Source organism: Nicotiana attenuata, chromosome 11 (assembly GCF_001879085.1).
Source record: "Nicotiana attenuata strain UT chromosome 11, NIATTr2, whole genome shotgun sequence".
NCBI classification, from domain to species: Eukaryota; Viridiplantae; Streptophyta; class Magnoliopsida; order Solanales; family Solanaceae; genus Nicotiana; species Nicotiana attenuata.
The window spans coordinates 7237198-7255117 of NC_031999.1; the positions used below are offsets into that span (position 1 = coordinate 7237198).

Below are 17920 nucleotides of genomic sequence, written 5' to 3' on the forward strand. Positions count from 1 at the left end.
CCAATTGTTACGATTTGACACAACTTAATTTAATCTACAAATTAAATATAGGTCCACCCCACCCCTAGTGTGCTATTTGTACATCATGGCCATTTACAATTCTGAATTTAAGAAAATGATATTTTTAGATCTTTTATGTGTAAAAGACAGATCTCTTACGTGTAAAAGTAAATCTCTCATGCGTAAAAAAAAGGGTCATAAAACTAAAACAAGCTTGTAAAAAGCCAAAAAACCAATTGACCCGCCCCTAGCTAATTTATACTATTAGATCTACCCTTTCTCTCCATTGTTGAGGATTCAATTAGTCCATGTAGCTTTACAAAAGGTTTTATGGAAGTGAGAATGTAATTAATATGAAAATCTACTTTTAACTCTATCAAGCTGTATAATTGGAACCTCTTGAAATCTTTTTTTTGAGCCCAAAAAAAAATGGAATAGCTAGGTAGGAAATCTTGAGCACTGAATAAGAATTAAAGTTATATACTCATATGACAAATAATAATACATGGATTATCATGCATGGATTGCCTATTTTAAAGCAAGGTACTTTTTTCTAATTTTATACTTTTATCTAGGTATTACTAATCCGCGTATTATAATTTTACATTTTGGCCGTATAAAATAATACATGGCTTGGTACATAAAGTATATATACGCATTCTAATTACTGTATAAGGTGTCTCTAAAACCATCTCCTAATGTAGCCCCAATGGCACTGGATGTACTTTTTTGTTTGGGTACAGTGGCAAGAATTTCATACTTATATTATTTATTCTAGGGACTCTCTAAACGACTAGTATTTGTAATCTTAACTACATAACAAAAATGGCAAAGTGAATACTGATATTTTTCTGGGTGAAAAAGGTCCACCAATGATTCCTAAGATCTTTAAGTTTCAAAGGTAGGCCCCTTATGATAAAAACTGGAGTATTACGTAGAAATGACACCAGGTAGCCACTCTAAATAATTGTTATTTAGGAATTAATTAATGTGTCTTAAATTTTAGTTTTTCTATTCAATTTTTCAGGGCACAAATATTCCGAGTTGTCCTGAAATTAAGATTTTTAGTTCAAATTTTCAAAAATAAATATTGACTAATCCTTAAATGGCAGCCCTAACATTGATTGTTTGTGTACTTCTCCCAACAATTACATCAGATAAGGTTAAATTTAAAAATGGTCCATAAAAAATATGTGGACGGACGTAATTTCTCTTTATTTTAAATTTAGTTAGGGGTAAAACGAAAAAAAAGTTAGTAATGATTTTGGACAAACTAGTTAAACTGTGTATATCTCTCTTGTACATTGTCTCAACTCTTATTGACAAACTGGATAAACTTTTCAATTGAAAATGACATCAGTTGTCCGTACAACATATGAGTTTGTTTCCAAGCTCTAATGATGAATCTTCAAAATAAAAGTCTTTTTTTTTATGAAATTGAAGTTGCATGCAAGCAAAACGCTTCGAATATTTCCAACTAAAATTTCATATACGTATTCAGTTCCTTCTTTCCCCACCGTACCAAGAAAATGTCCATTTATAAGAACTATATACAAAGCCAAATGCGATCCTTACCTCCATAATTTAGGGTTTCGGATTTGAGTCTTAAGAATAATAAAAATTATGGTTAAAACACTACTTCTTTAATAGATCCTAACATGGCAGCATGAATCTGAATTACTGAGGCAAGTGAATTTCCGGTACCTAATGATTAAGAAGAAAATTATGTGCATGGACCCAAGACTTCTTTGAAATCTTTGTGTCGGTCGATCTTCAATTTGTTCGTTTTTAACCTCACCCACAAATATATGTACAAATATAAATGACAAGTCGTCCAAATGCACTAAATTTCCTCTTCTATCATCTTACGTCTTCTTTCAGGATTGAAAAACTTGTTCTTTTACTGTCTAAGAAAAGGTCCTGGAAGGTGGAAACCTCATGCAGAAAATAGTTAAAGCTCTTTCTTTTTATTCGAACTTTTTTAATTCTTTTGACATTAAAGAATAACTCTGAATCTTTAGAAGAAAATGACTGTCAAACAAAAAAAGAAGTGGTCCAATCTCACATGACCACAGTGCTGAATTTGAGGTTGCAAGAAAGGTGCGATTAATATAAACTGTTGATGAAAGCTCCCCTATATATCCTCGTATCAAATAGCGAAACCTGTCCAATACTCCTGTTTGTGAAGGAAACTGATCTAAATGCCTAAGACTCAGAAAACTCATCATAAATGTATAATACTGTCCTAAGTTTGGAGGATAAAGTTACTCAATACTTGTTCTGGTGAGTAGTCCAAAGTGTGATTATAAAGACAAATTACTACTCTTAGCTACAAGTTTGAGTAATTCTCATTTATCTTATGCTTTAGCAATTCTTCTTCCTCCCTTTTCCCTTTGAAAGTTAGAATAATTATATAGAGCCCAGAGATATCTTAAGATCCAATCCAAAAACATCACCAAAATTTGCGTAAAAACCACTTAATTGCCTCACCTAGCTTCTTCCTTCTCACTAGCTCTTGGACCTCGAATTCTAAGTATGATATCTCTCTAGCTAGACTTCTTGAGATTATATATTAGCCTTCATATTTAGTTCTCAAACATTGGTTATGAAGATTACCAATCCCATCTCCATACATTCTGAACATAGTCTCAGCTATAAGGTGACAAGTGGTTACTGTTAAAACTTGTGGAAAACCTTAGGCTGCATATATATAGTCAATGAGACGCCACTCTGTTTTTGTTAAGGAGAAGCTAAGGAAAGGATTATGGTCACCAGAAGAAGATGAAAAATTGTACAATTATATCACCAAATTTGGCGTTGGCTGCTGGAGTTCAGTCCCTAAGCTGGCTGGTATTATATTTTCCATTTCATTCCTTTAAACTGTTGAATTTCCCTTTTCCTTTTCTTGGCATAGAATGGAAGTGAAAAGAAACTTTTCTCGTGTGGAGAAATTCTTGCAGGTCTGCAAAGATGTGGAAAGAGTTGCAGGTTGAGATGGATAAACTATTTGAGGCCTAATCTTAAAAGAGGAATGTTCTCACAGGAAGAAGAGGATATCATCCTTAATCTCCATGAAGTTCTTGGAAACAGGTCTTTCATGTTATTTAAACTCAAAAAGAATTAGAGCTCGAGTGTTTTGCTGTTTCTTTTTTATATTTTACCCCCTTTTGCGTTTTTTTTTTTTTTTTTTTTTTTTGTAAATTCCAGATGGGCACAGATTGCAGCACAATTACCAGGGAGAACAGATAATGAGATAAAGAATTTCTGGAATTCATATCTAAAGAAGAAGCTAATAAAGCAAGGGATTGATCCAAACACCCACAAGCCACTAAGTGAAAATCAAGTAAGAAATGAGACAGACTGTACAGAAAAGGCCTCAATGTTGCTGATACCACAGCTCCCGAATATGTCAATTTCAGCTAACATGGAGCAACCTTTTCACCTTAGTGAAACAAGTGTCGACTGTGAAGCAAATAGACAACTAACAGAAGCTTCAAGAAACCAACTTGTGAGCAAACAAGTGTTTGATCCTCTGTTTCTGTTTGAATTCCAAGCAAATGTGGATCCAAGTGAGTACAATTCAGAACTGTTAGGTCAATGCCAACAAAATCTGAGACCTTATGATCATCAGAACCAAATTGAGGGGAATCCAAATTTTGGCTTTTGCTCAATGCCAAGTTTAACAAATTTTGAACATGGACACATGACAGAAACTGAATTTTCCGACAGCTCAAGTTCAAAAATGAGTATATTATATACAAGTGAAGCCAAAGAGAGCTCAAGCAATAGTTCAAATATGAATAACCATCATAATGCTGCTGAAATTCAGATGAATGAAATGTTGGGAAATCCTCAAGACCTGTCATGGGGTTCCGAGAACAAAATAGATTCACTGTTTCAGTATCCTTACGGTGGGATCAAGAATGAAGAAGATTTCAGTAATAACCCATTGAGTTCCTTATCGGAAGATACATGTGGGGAAAATCTTGTCTTCCACCATATCTAGGATGTAAATTCGATCTTCTCTTTTTATTTTTCGAATCTACTTCTGTTATATACGTACAACTATACAAAACTGTACTCAAGAGGCTTTGAGGTGAGAATCTTCTTTTCTCCCTTTCTTTTCTACTTCTTTGAAAAGTTCTGGTCAAATTTCAATTCTTTACTTTCGTATTATCTCAAGAGTTTAGGAGAATAATGGCTATTTGTTACATCTTTTAGTGGTTAGTATGTTTATCTGGTAAAATGTACTCCATGCTGTCAAACAGGACATACTGTCCTTAACTATCCTTCTTTTTAACTAAGCTGTCATTAGACTAAATCTAAGACTAGATGACACAAAAGACGAGCTACTTGGCTCTTGAAATATATTTCAAGTTCAGATAGTTCGCATATAACGAAGTTAAAACACCCATAATTCAACCCCTCTTTTGAATTGTATGAAGTGTATTGACAACACATATGGAAAGAGTTTTGTTGTGCATTTAAATTCGTACGTCCAAGACTCCAAGTTTCTTTCCTTTTTTTTCAGGGGGAGGGGGGGGGAGGGGAGGGGAGGGGGTAGGAGAAGTATCACCACACAGCGAATCAAGTTGAAGTGTGAGTAATCAATCAATCAACTAATGAATAATTATGAACAACTACGATGGAAATTACCTACAATGTACAATCAGTTACAAATACATGTATAAACTTCCTATTATTAGCAAGAATTGAACCCAAAACTTCTAGAGCTTGAAGTGATGAGTCTTATTTATAGTACTATGAATTAATTGCCAGAGAAGGTTTTAAATTGATATTTTGCATGAATTTTAGAACTCTGATGCAAACAAGGAGCAAATAATGGTCTTTGTACAATGAAAGAAGAGTGATAGAATATACGAAAGAGGAACTTATAATCACTATCCTAATGGTTATAGGTGCTTGGAGTTATTATTTCCACTATTCCAATTAAAAATTCACATATGTATGATTCATGTGAATTTCTTTGTCTGTTCCATGTTCACATGCTTAACAATCAAGATCAAAAACTTAATTGTGTGTGCTTCAAGTGGAGCACAAATCAAGTTGTTAGACTTAGTGGGGTTAGTCTAATTGTAATCGGATCTGGCATCAAGTGGAGCATGATCAAGCTGTTCTCTTTGTTATTAATGGAATTCGGTGGTATTTGATAATCTTTTTCAAATATTCAAGTTTAAGATGGACCTGTGAAAGTGCTTATACCATACAAATAAAAATACAAAGAGAGTGAACGTTATTAGTTTTTCTATATAACGATGTTCAAGGTCAATAGAAAACAGGACATGCTTTGCTTAAACACGTTATCTAAAGTATAGCAACATCCATGTGGTAGAACCAACTAATTCAGGCTGTACCGAAAGAAATAGAAGATGGAAGTTTGCCTGTTGTGTGTCTGTGCAGATAATACGAGAGGACTATTTTCTGAATCAGAAACCTTTCAAAGCTTGGCCATCAAACTACTGGGAGTGGGCTTTGCTACACCATTTTCTGAACCATCACTGTCTTTGATTTCCAAGTCACATCCCCGAGGAGGAGGTACATCTACAGCGGGAGAGCAGTTAAAGAATCCATGTGGCTGCATCAACAAGCAGAAATAATCATTCTTTAAACTGAAGAGGTTATTGACAAACAGAACCATCCACCTTCTATTATGACTTATGAGTAGGGGTGGCAAGCGGGCAGGTCGGATCGGATATGGGCGGGTTGAAAACGGGTAATGCAAAAAACGGATAAATTATCCGACCCGACCCATATTTAATACGGATAATACATGGGTTAACTGGCGGATAATATGGCTATCCATATTATCCATGGCTTCTTGAATATGATTACTTTTGAGAGAATTCCTAGTCTTCCTAACTTGAGGAACCCCCAATTTGAGGCTTTATAAATGTAAAAGTTAAACCCATTGGTTATCCATTTTCTAATTGGATAATATGGTTCTTATCCATATTTGACTCGTTTTTAAAAAGTTCATTATTCAACCCATTTTTTGATGGATAAGATGGGTGGATAACTGTTTTCTTTTAACCATTTTGCCAACTCTACTTATGTGTATAGAACTAAACCCTTTTCGAATTTCCATGTTATATCGATCAATGAATCAACTATGTTTCAATACCAAATTAGTTAGGGAACTTATTGTTTTAGCCATCAAGATATCACAACCCTCTTCTTTATCCGGATTGAAGACTGGCTATGCAAAATTTTACATAGGTGGAGTTAAGGTTTCAATGAATCTTAACAGTTTTCACAATGAATATTATACAGCGGGTTTTTGGAGTTGGATAAAGTCATTGCTAAACTTGGATAATAAACTTAAACAGGTTCTGAGGAAGAGATATAATTCTCTAGTTTAGCCAGCAATTTCGAAAAAAAGATTACGAGATTTCAGTAATTAAAAAGGATGGAGAGTTTTATCACTATTGGAAAGATGGAAATGTTGTTATGTATTTTCATGATATGCTGGACATGCTAGACTGCTTAGGATTTTAATGTTTTTAAGCCAGCAGTATCTCTGTATTTTTACAGTATCAGCTTGATACTGTTTTTAATAAAATCTTCACCTTATCAAAAAAAAAATCACTAAACTTACTGTGGTTAACCTGATCCAGACTTAAGGTCTTGGCCTATTAGGACTGGTACAAAAAGCAAATGCTGAGGTACATTTTCTAGCCATTGCAGTCTATTAACAACTTCAGTACTCCCCCCTCTCCCCCAAAACCCTCTTCCTTGTTCAACAGACTAAACATCCAACAGACTATTACAACAACAAACCCAGCTTAATCCCATATGTGGGGTCTGGGGAGGGTAGTGTATACACAGCCTTACCCCTACCCTATAAAGGAGAGAGACTGTTTCCGATAGACCCTCGGCTTAAGGAACAGTAAAAATAAAGCAACAAGCAAATCCAACCGACTATTGAATAGGTTAATGTCAAGATAACAACTTGAAAAAGAACCTTCCCATTTCTACTACCAGCTCCCAATTGCTTTGATTTTACAAGTTCTCTGTGGATATTCACAATCCTTTATACTCCACTGCCAATACTTCCAATGCTACACTCTATGTTTATGTTTGGCTAGTTATTCTAACATACACATAGCGAATGTATGAATGAGTTGAGTTATTGCAAAAGATTGATACAATACATAATCAGCTCTTTAGCACCAAGTAAAAGGTAACACAATAGATAACGAGAAATTAGATGATGACAAAGACAAGGAGAAAAACACCAGTTCATACAAAATAAACATAAAACATTCATATTCCAGAATACCTGAAGCATAAAACCGATATGTTCAACTGGCATAACAGGCCAGTCCTCCAACCGAGGAACATGTGTGATTCCAAAAACATACCTGCAATAATCTGTGTAGATCAGAATTTCAAGGAATAGGTAACTTCTCAAACATGTATATAAAGGTTTCCAAGGAATTAGAAGTTCCACATCTAGCTCTTTACGAAAGTTAAGTGTGTGTGTTTGGTAAAACAATCTGAAACCTGCAACTCCAATGTAATAACATAATTTGACAGTTGTCGAGAAACTAACCAGAGAACAACATCACTTTCTTCCAGAGAACGATCTTGCTTAACCCAAGAAGCTAATCCCTCACCAACACGTGGATTTTGATTAGGGAACTCTCCCCCCGGAAAATCTTCTCCGGGTGCATATTTTGTAACCCATAGATTGTGCTTCAAAAATGCAGCTCTTCTCAAAAACTTAGCCTCAGGACCAGCCAATGGCAAACAGTTAGGGCCAGGTACCAGCTTGTACCCTGTTAGCTGTCCTGTTCTATTGGATGTTCTTGTGTTCCTAACCTGCAAAATCAGATGTTCGCAGTCAAATCGATGGCTCTGTTACTACGGTTGGGGATGCTAGTATTCAATTTCTTCCACTTCTCCTTGGTGTTTTGAGCTAGCAGATTTTGGAATCTAAAAATTGACTCCACAACACCACATGCTGAAACAAAATTAAGTTCAACCGCCCTATCTAAATGAATTTGCAATTGAAATTTTCATCTGCAATCTTCAGTGGAAGGTTAGTAGGTAGTTGAGCGTATTTCTTTTCCATAGCAGTAGTATTAGTATTGCTCTTGTGTTTCCTTATGCTTAGTTTTCTTTTACTACCTGTTGTTTCTATTTCTTATTCTTATCCCTATTCTTGTTTCTTTCGCTTCGGTTAATATATTATCGCATTGTTGTTGCTGCTTGATGCTATTGCTTCTTTTTCTATCTTTCCTTGAGCGAAGGGTCTATCGGGAACAACTGCTCTACCTTCACAAGGTAGGGGGTAAGATCTGCATACACTTTACCCTCCCCAAACCCCACTTGTGGGACTAAACTGGGTTTGTTGTTTTCGTTACCAAACACATCTATCCAAAGAGCGCAAAACTCAACAAAAGTTCGTGATTTTCAGAAGAATGAAACATATAGTACTCTTATGCCAAACCATACAAGTCATAGAAAGTTCTTAAAATCATTTTTTTGGAGAAACAAGGCGATCAATTTTTGTTCGAATGATAAGAATGACACTCGTCAGGATTTCTCATATGACAAGACTAGCATTAAGGTGGAGGTTCTACACATTGCACTTAGCTCCCTCAAAAATCAGTGGCCATGTTTTAAGGACCACAGTCTACTATGAGTACATATCTCAGCAGATACTGTGCTAGGGAAGTAACCTGAAGAACAGTTCTGTAAAAAGAAAGGAGGATACAGTCAAGTAAGGCTTCTTACAATCCAATGACGAGCAGATAAAGTATCACAGTCACGCATTGCTTGCAATTCAGACGTAAGCACTGTTTCCTTAGCATAGAACGCATTGTTGTGAACATTTTCTTTCCCAGGTTCTTCAACTCTAACATTAACTTCAACAACCTAGACATAGGACTAACAACTCAGATTAGAAAGTTAAAAACTGGGAAACTGAAGGTATGAAATTACTTTAACTTCCGGATGGACACGGTAACTTGTTCCACTAAATACCTGATTGTGTGCTTCTCCTGGTTTACAATCAACTGCCATATTCATACGAGCAACAAAGAAGTGTTGATGAACAGGTGCATACAACCCCGGTGCTATTGTGGTGCCATATTTACGAGACTCTCCGGGAGGCAATGCTCCCAAACTGAGAATTCCTGTGAGTTTGACTTCTGCTTCAATTTTCCCATCCTGTAACCACAAAATTTACAGATCGTTTCAAAATGGTAAGTGGAGCTAAACGTACTTACAATCAGCAAAGACATTTATGCAAAATAAATGAGCATAAATTCTGAATTTTTTTTCGGGGATAGATGTAAACTTCTGATATTCACTTGTCTTTGGCTTAGCAAATCCTCCCTCGCCCACAAAAAAAAGAAGGCATAAGCAAGTAGTAGAGCTATTATTGGTATCAACTCGATTATAACAGAATGATAACATTGGTTTAGTTTCAAGCATTTGGCCAAGAATGAGGGTATTTTCTCCCAGGAATGAGTTTGTCTCTCAGAAAACATTATTCATAAACACAACCGAAGTTACAAGAAATTCTTTATCTTGCTTCTGCTTGCTTTCTTTTCCCTCAAGTGTTCTAAATAAAATGTGAACTTGTGATAAAACTTCAATGTTACCTAATTTTTTTAGAACATGAAAACACAGGATTTCCTGATAATGATTTTCTTATTCTTGCCTGGTAAAAGTGCCAGTAGAATCCATATTCATAATTGGCCACAGTGGAAATAAAAGAAACTGTAAGTCGTCTCGACCGTCTAACTTCTGCAAGGCCAGTTCTCCAATCTTGATGCTTCCAGAGCATCCCGTGATCTTCTTCATGCAAACATACACAATTTTCAGTGGTTTCTACTCCTCCGGTAAAATTTGCAAAATTGGCATCAAAGTACTTTATGTATCCTAAACAATCGCATCCCTGCAAGGGTGATTTTGTTAGATTAGCACTTACATTCCCAAAAGTCATCCATAATTGAACCATAGAAATGTCAGTTACCCTCTTAAGTGAATGAGCATTCTTTCCAAGCCCATCTTCTCCGGCATCAAAAGCGTTCTTTCTGTAATGTGGGTCATTTGGATCCCCATAGGGGACAACCATCTCCACAAAACTCAACCTATGGGCTATGGGTCTCCGACCCCTGCTACCGTCAAGATATGCCACAGAGTGTATAACCAAACCCTCCCTAGGGGTGAAACCTACTCGGAAGTTCCACTGTCAAAACAAAGTGAAAGAATGACATGTTAGATGTATAAGCAAATAATCCTTCAATGCATATCAGACTGGAAAAAGAATTACCTTTTGCCATTCCACGTAGTTCCCATTGACTCGAAAGCTTGGACCCTCTGGCTGAATAATCTGGAGGGGTTTCACATCACTTCGATCGACCCCTCCTCTTGTCTCACCAGCAGTGTAATTCCTCAGTGGATCAGCTGGAGGTAAAGGTACAAGTTTGCGGTCTTCAAACTCTATCACCTGCATGTTTTGCACATCAACAAGTACATATATTCCTTCCACCGGTCTTGCATATCCATTTTCCATTGGGCAGTCACTCTCTGTTCTGCAGAATACTAGCGGTTTGGCAAGCCTGCGGCTAGGAGCATCAGCCTCACTGTGATAACCAACGCACCTGTGCGGAAAGCATTTTCAGGTCGAAATGCAATGAAATAAGAAATCGGTTCTTAAAGGAGAAGAAAGAAAAATCAAGGGTATTTAACTAACCAGGGGTCCACCATCACAAGATCCATGTCATCAATACCCCTTCTCTTCATTGCTTCCCTAAAAGGAGGATAATTTTTAACTACAGCTTCACAGTCAGCATACTCTTGTGCATCCTACAATCAGTACAAAGTTAAGATAATATGTAAAATTTGAGAATAATTGAAATCTAAAGAGCTGACCTATACCACAACTCACTTAAGCCAAAGAACTTAAAAGTTGCAAACTTTAAACATTTTTAGGGTTAACTTGAGAGTTGAGACAGACTATATATGCAAAAATTACTTCTGATTTTGGTGTATGAGTATGCTCTACTTTCCATATGATGGGAAAGAAAACACAGTTCATCAAGAAGAGAGCAATATAAGTAAACAAAAGTATATATAGCACGGAAAACACTTAATCGGCTTCTCGAATCAGAATGGATATCCAATTTGGCTTGTGTCCTTTCTCCTTGTTGCCCCAAGACCGTATGCTAGTACAAGAAAAATACAAATTCTTCTGACTCTTTTCTTCCATAGAGTGTTTAGAATCTCTAGAGCACCCGTTGTACAAGACCAGTTGATAGAAACAAAAGAACAACCAACTTACTGCTAGGAAAATTAATTAAATGTTCCATTAGGATGGAGGTATTCGCAACTTCAAAAAAGTTCATAACTTAATTAATCGGTTGATCTAGCCAAGTGAACATTCTAAAGGATACCAATAAATGAAATCGGTAATGTTTCAGAAAATGTAGTTAAAATTCATTATTCATGAGCAATTATTAGAGTGAAGAGTGAAAGCATTTGGTTTAATCGTAATAAGAACTTTGGGTTGCTCTTACTTGGTGTTCTCACTTCAGTTCTTTGATAACCCAATTGCATCTATTGTTCATGTACTTCTAAACTCTTAAAAGTTCTAAAGACGAGAAAGTGCTTACTATAGGTGGCTGAACATCTGGAACAACATTGGATGAAATCACTTTTCCCTTGTGATGTCCACCTCGAGCAGCAGCATATACTTCAGCTAGCTCAACAATCCATATGCTTGTTTCATTTGTTTTCTTATTATATACAATAAGTCTAGCTCGCCTTGGAGGAAGCTTAGTAGGAATGGGAAGCCCTCCTTTCCTTCTGGACATCAATGAAGATTGGAAAGGTGGGAAGAAATAGGCATCAGCCAGTGCAACGACACTTTTATCAGGTTCCAGAAGAACCACCTCAATAAAGCGCATGCCATCTCTGACCTAAAATGTTTTTGCAAAAAAATAAATAAATGAAAACAATTAGGGGAATTGAGAGCAAATGATGTCCTGTTGTTCAACTAATACTTGTTCAATTGTTCAACGCAAAAATGGATGACAAAAAGATAGTGATTAAGAACCTCGGGTGTTTCACCGGCAGCTCTGACGGTCGCCACAGCCACAGAGATTTCAGCAGCAGATAAAGGGTCCAAAGGATGGCATGTATGAGCTCTTGGCGTGATTTGTTTCCCTGCATAAACATGGAATTGTCAAGCACTGAACATCTTACCAACTACTCCAATAACAAGCTCCCTCCATTAATGTATCACTTTGTTTTTATCTTTTCTTAATTTTTAAAGAAAAAACAAAATCTTTTCTTATTCTTTTCAAAAGGAACTTCATCTACTTAAGTTTCACAAAACTAGGAAGGACATGGTAGGTTGAGAAACAACCTAAAAATAGTTTTAACTATTACAGTATAAATCCTCTGGAGAAAAATACATGAGTATAGAGTGAAATGGATATACAAAGATACAAATGATTTGATCTCACCTAATTTGAAATTAGGAATTAGTTAACTAGTTGATTAATTGTCAATTCAATTTAAGGACAAAACTCTACGTTAAAAATTGCAGGGGTAAAATATATAGTAGTGATCTAAATAATTTTAGACCGACTGAATTGTGCAACTACACTGGCAACATCCAAAAGTAAACCCTGATTTTTGAGACTAAACAAATGTTTAAGGACCGTAATTCTACTGTAGCTTATTCAATAGAATTTCCTTCTCCATGTATATAAATTAAGATTACAGGTATATAAATTACGAGGATATAGAAATAATTTGTCAATGCAGATGAACAAAATCATCGAAGCTGTCATTTATATTCGGTAAGCACACGAAAATCAAACATGCAGATGCTCAAATTACAGAAAGAGACAACAACTTGTGCAATTGCACACATACATATACTCCGAAGTCCGACGGCCGGCTAAAACACACACACATTGTTTGAATAGAGCGTAGAAACTTAATTTTATATAGTCGAAAGGCATTTATACCTTTGCCGGAGGGATTGGAGGAAGGAGGTTGAGAGTTAACCAATGACGTCAGCGCCGGGGTTTGTTTCTGCTGATCGTCCTCCACGACGGAGGCTGCGGCGGACTCGCGACGGATGACAGAAGCGGAAGCCGAAGGGCAGCAAGAAGCAGTAGTAATCGGAGGAGGAGGAGTCACCTTGTGCAAAGTTGCGGCCATTGCGAATGGAATGAAAATGCCAAGTGTGATCACAGTCTACTGACATATACAGCAATCACGTACACACACACACACAGAGGACTCTGGGTTGCCTCCCTTCGCCACTCACTCAGCTCAATAGTTGTTGACTGTTGTTTGGACGTATGTCCCGTGATGGTATATAGAAGAGAGCTCAAAATGGCAATTTTTTTTAATATTCCGCAATTTATGTGACACTTTAAATTTAATTGTTATTTTAAGTTAAATTAAATTAATAGTTTAAAATTAAAATTTAAATATTTAAAAACTATAATAAATTAAATTGCAATTTTTCACATGTCTGTATTATGAAAAAAATATTTTATAAAATTTCATATAATATGAATATCGAGAAGGAAAAAATATTATACAAATTAGAACAAAAATAATATGTCGATAAATAACAATAGTAGTGACTAGTAGGGCCAAATTGATAGTTTCAGTAGCTGTGATTGTTGAATCTTGTACAAGCAAGATTGAATATCAAATAGCAATTGATGTTCTTTTTGTATATTGTATGTTTTAATGGTTGTTTTTAGATGTCTCTTCGAATCAAATCTTTTGGGAAGCTTTTGGATTAAGCCCCCATTTTACATTTCACATGTTAGGCACAGTTTCTTTATTCTTTTGGCCACTTAATTATCTTCTTTTCGAGATTATCGAATCATGTTCATTATGGAAAATTGGCTATTTTCTTAAAAAGATTTTAATACGCATTTACTATATCCAGTTAGTTACCTAAAAATGATATACTAGGAATCATTACCACAGATCTTTGTGGATGATAAATTGGGTGGTGGATTGGCCAAAAATAATGTATATCATCGCCAAAGCTAAACAACCTGGTTCTTGTTAGTAATATTACAAATAAATTTCCCAAACTAAATGAGGAAGAAAAAAAAAAGGAAAATAAGAAGTATAAAAGTGTTAAGTAATTTAATTGGATTAACTCGCACTAATTGAAAGGGTATAAATTTCAAATTAGATATGAAAAAAGTACTATATTAGATAATAAATTCATGTGTATTACATACATAGCATGTTAAATATAGTAAATTATCACACTAAATTTGGGAAATAAAACTTTTTGGTAAAAAAAATAAAAGGATACACGATGAACAGTGGACAAGTAAGGGAAGAATTGCTGGATTTAATTGCCAGCTGTTTATTCTTTTTACTTTTTTGATCTTTGAATTCTATAATATTTTTATCTTTCTTGTAAAAGGCGGATCATCTTGTCTTCATGAAAAAGATAAAAAATCTAATAAACTTTGAACCTTATACTTTAGTGACTAAGAATGACATTAAGTTATTAATTTTGAAATTGCACAAATTCATTGTTTAGAACTTTGGAGCAGTAGTATCAGATGTAATTTAAATTATTTAACTTTCGAAGTTAGTTTGATGCATATGAAACAGACATAAAATATTGAAAACGAGTAATTTCATGAAGATGATAAACCTATTGTGGATGTATAATTTCGATGGAAATGTACACACATTCATTGATTTAAACTTGAAATATAGATACAGTTGAATACTTCTATTAATCACAAAAATATACTACTTTCAATCCTATATATAATAGTAGTTGTTTTGACGAGCTTTGATATGTTTCAAAATTACGTGTTAGAAAAATACGAAGTTATTAATTATCAAGTGAGGCGTCAAGGAGAAATGAAGAGTAATTTAGACATACTCTTATGATTAAAATGTCTTTTGTATGGCAAAACTTGAAACGATAGTTACTCCTATTAAACGTTTAATATAATTGCTTTGCTTGCGGTGTTGCTTTACATCCACAGTATTCGCCTCATATCAGCTTGTTTGGATGGTTATTACACATCGTTTCATAATGTATCGTATTGTATTGTACTGTATCGATTGATAAATACAATGTTTGGATAGATAACGTTTGTTGTTGTTTCGTGATATCATGCACCAGCAATATGAAAAATAAATTTGTAATATTATAAAGAAAAATTATGATGCAGGATAAATTTATTATATACAAAGGTAGGTTAAATGATAAAATAAAGTTATTTAATAATAGTGAAGGGTGAGATGAGAAGAAAAAGACAAGATAATGACGCAACCACACCAAATTGGTCGTTACATAAAGTGACACATTTCGTCATTACGTAACAATGGATTTAACAATACGATACAATAAAATTTAAAAATAACAATCAAACATCATATTTAAAATAACAATACGATACAATACAATACGTAACGACCATCCGAACAAGCTGATAGTAGAGTTAATTAGAATAATTGGTTTTGGGCTGATCTACTCGTATTTTAACGTGTGCTGCCTCTTAATTACTTCCCCATAATATTATCTACAACTAGTCTATCTTTTGTCGTCACGTGTTTAGTCATGTTTGTTTCACTTTATTCCATCTCTGCATATTCAAATACTTTATAGCATTTTCAATGTGTAATAATACTAGTACAACATTCGTCAATTTTGACAGGTCACCAATATATAAACAATCACCTGGTGCCAATAATCCAGGACATCGAGATTCCTATCTTTTTGTAAATTGAGATCATTTAACAATCTTGCCATTCTCTTAGTTTAATAATTTTGCAGTTTTCTAATTAAATCAATTTGGGAGTTAATTCTTAAAAGAAATCACCTCAAAATCCAAGGGGGTTGCTCATTTGAGACTTATATATAGTTGCATCTTGCATCACGAAGTGGCCACCTAAAGCATATGAAGCAAATAATAATAATATAATAATAATAATAATAATAAATAAATTACCCGTTAACTTTAAAATGATTTCTTCAGTAAGTATTATAATAGGAGTGTTAATCATTCTCATTACCCTCGAGGAAATAATCTCTTATAATTAGTTACAATCATAATGACCTTACAAGAATCTCGTCATATGAAGATGGTCATATAACTAAAACATCATTTATATTGAGTCATAAATGGACCTCCTAACTCCGGCTATGAATAAATTGTAAATTAGGTACATCTAGTGCTTGATTAGCAGAGCTAACAATTAAATGTTGATCATTCCAAGACTAGTCCCAAAACAATTGGTGTGACTTAGTGGTTAATAAACTGGGCTGAGAATCATGAGGTTTCAGGTTCAAATTTCAGTAGAGATAAAAATACTAGGTAATTTTTTCCCTATTCCGTGAAATTAGTCGGGGTGTGTATACATGGCTCAGTAGGATCGGAAAAAGTCAGGTGTCATGCGGAAGCTAGTAAAGCAATAATTGAACGACGATAAGTCCGACAACAAAAGAGGAATCTACCAAAAGAGACACAAACATTTAACGTGGTTCGGTCAACTGACCTACGTCCACGGCGGAGATGAGCAATCAACCTCACGAAGAGGCCAACACAAGTGACACACTAACACTTGTCCCGTAAAGTTCTCCCCCTAAACACGACTCTCAAACCCCATATGGCTACATTGTGGATGCTACTGAATGAGAAGGACGGATCTTCAATTTATAGAACTCCAAACCTTTTCCTTCAAGAAAAATGAGTAGCCATTTATGGAAGAATTATATTTTCCTTCTAGGAAAAGAAAAATCCAATTATGGTAAATATGTTGTCATTTCCTTCATGAGATAGGAAAACCAATTACGGTAAGAAAATCTGGACAAACACCTAACATAGTAAAACCTCTTGGGACCATGTTCCTTTTATGATCACTGGTCCTAATTTTATTTTTGACCATGGGTGTTGTCCTTCAAATCTTGATCTAGCTAGTTGAGTCACTTATCACTCACTTTAAGCACTGCACTAGAAAATCATTGGTTGCAAAGTTATCAAACTGTATAGAGTCGTCGAGAGAATATTCAACTTCACGTTTGCTATGAAAAAGAAAGGCGAATTATATTATCTTATGGATACATTATTTTGTCATGCTTGCTGCAAAATTAGTACAAATATATCGGTTTCAGGCCTGGTTCAAATGATAATTCAATTAATTAGTATCAGGGGTGGAAGTAGAGTGCAATTTATGAATTCATTCGAACTCAATAAATCAAAATGAGTTGTGGTAAAATCCCCAACTCAATTCCATAAAGTCCAAATTCTGAATTTACGTTATTTAATAGTATCACTAAATAAATAGTGTCTCATGCTATAGTCCCTTACCCCCACATGAAGTGGACTAAAAGAATATCATTAAGAAATTTTTACTAGCCAAAAGACAAGTTATAGTTGTCAATATCGATTTTCCCAATTGATAATGGTGTGATGTGCAGTACATAATAATAATAATAATAACATGATTACTGAAAAAACAAACTCCAACCAGCTATGAGCTGCGCAGTCCTTTGTACTCATATCACTTGGCCTTCCTTTTTAATACATGTAGACAATGACGGATTACGTTCTTTAATCTGCCTGATTAATTCGTATAACATAATCTTTTCTCCCACCAGCATTTTCAGTATTTTTGCTTTAATTTATTCTCATTACGTTACAACCACTTACAAGTTTTAATTTAAATTTATTCAACAACTTATTATCGATCAATCCCGACAATTGAGATTCACATGCATGACATCAACGTGGGCTATCTATGACACGAATATCACCGAACCCAATCTAATCGCATATTTTGTGTAGTTTTGTTGTATTCTTTCACTACTAGAAAATGGCAGATTTTCGACGGCCAAAACGGTCAGAATTCGGTCGGAAATCACGTATTT

General features: G+C 34.9%; 2 protein-coding genes across 3 annotated transcripts; one reads left to right on the forward strand and one right to left on the reverse strand.

Annotated features, from left to right (window-relative positions):
- LOC109234074 (myb-related protein 330-like) lies at positions 2091–4128 on the forward strand. 2 transcript variants are annotated; one of them, XM_019399920.1, is made up of 3 exons: positions 2091–2850; positions 2949–3090; positions 3208–4128. In XM_019399920.1, exons 1-3 carry the CDS (start codon positions 2718–2720, stop codon positions 4004–4006), a joined length of 1074 nt encoding a protein of 357 aa, XP_019255465.1. In that variant the 5' UTR covers positions 2091–2717; the 3' UTR covers positions 4007–4128. The 2 variants fall into 2 exon arrangements, with proteins under 2 accessions (XP_019255465.1, XP_019255466.1); XM_019399921.1 differs by having other exon boundaries at positions 2094–2850; positions 2961–3090.
- Positions 5190–13349, reverse strand: LOC109234075 (copper methylamine oxidase-like). The gene is made up of 12 exons (XM_019399922.1): positions 13014–13349; positions 12092–12201; positions 11649–11954; positions 10730–10842; positions 10307–10637; positions 10007–10222; positions 9692–9928; positions 9010–9195; positions 8761–8901; positions 7574–7842; positions 7301–7382; positions 5190–5596 (listed from the first exon to the last, which is right to left on the reverse strand). The coding sequence occupies exons 1-12, from the start codon at positions 13207–13209 to the stop codon at positions 5459–5461; spliced, it is 2325 nt and encodes a 774-aa protein (XP_019255467.1). The 5' UTR covers positions 13210–13349; the 3' UTR covers positions 5190–5458.

Bases quoted from the DNA above. Each gene is read 5' to 3' on its own strand.
- LOC109234074 (XM_019399920.1), top strand. From the start codon at position 2,718: ATGAGACGCCACTCTGTTTTTGTTAAGGAGAAGCTAAGGAAAGGATTA. The intron at 2,851-2,948 runs GTATTATATTTT...TCTCGTGTGGAG, and splicing joins TTCAGTCCCTAAGCTGGCTG to AAATTCTTGCAGGTCTGCAA. The intron at 3,091-3,207 runs GTCTTTCATGTT...TGTAAATTCCAG, and splicing joins CATGAAGTTCTTGGAAACAG to ATGGGCACAGATTGCAGCAC.
- LOC109234075 (XM_019399922.1), bottom strand. From the start codon at position 13,209: ATGGCCGCAACTTTGCACAAGGTGACTCCTCCTCCTCCGATTACTACT. The intron at 10,223-10,306 runs GTAATTCTTTTT...TTGTTTTGACAG, and splicing joins ACTACGTGGAATGGCAAAAG to TGGAACTTCCGAGTAGGTTT. The intron at 8,902-9,009 runs GTATTTAGTGGA...TCCTATGTCTAG, and splicing joins CAGGAGAAGCACACAATCAG to GTTGTTGAAGTTAATGTTAG.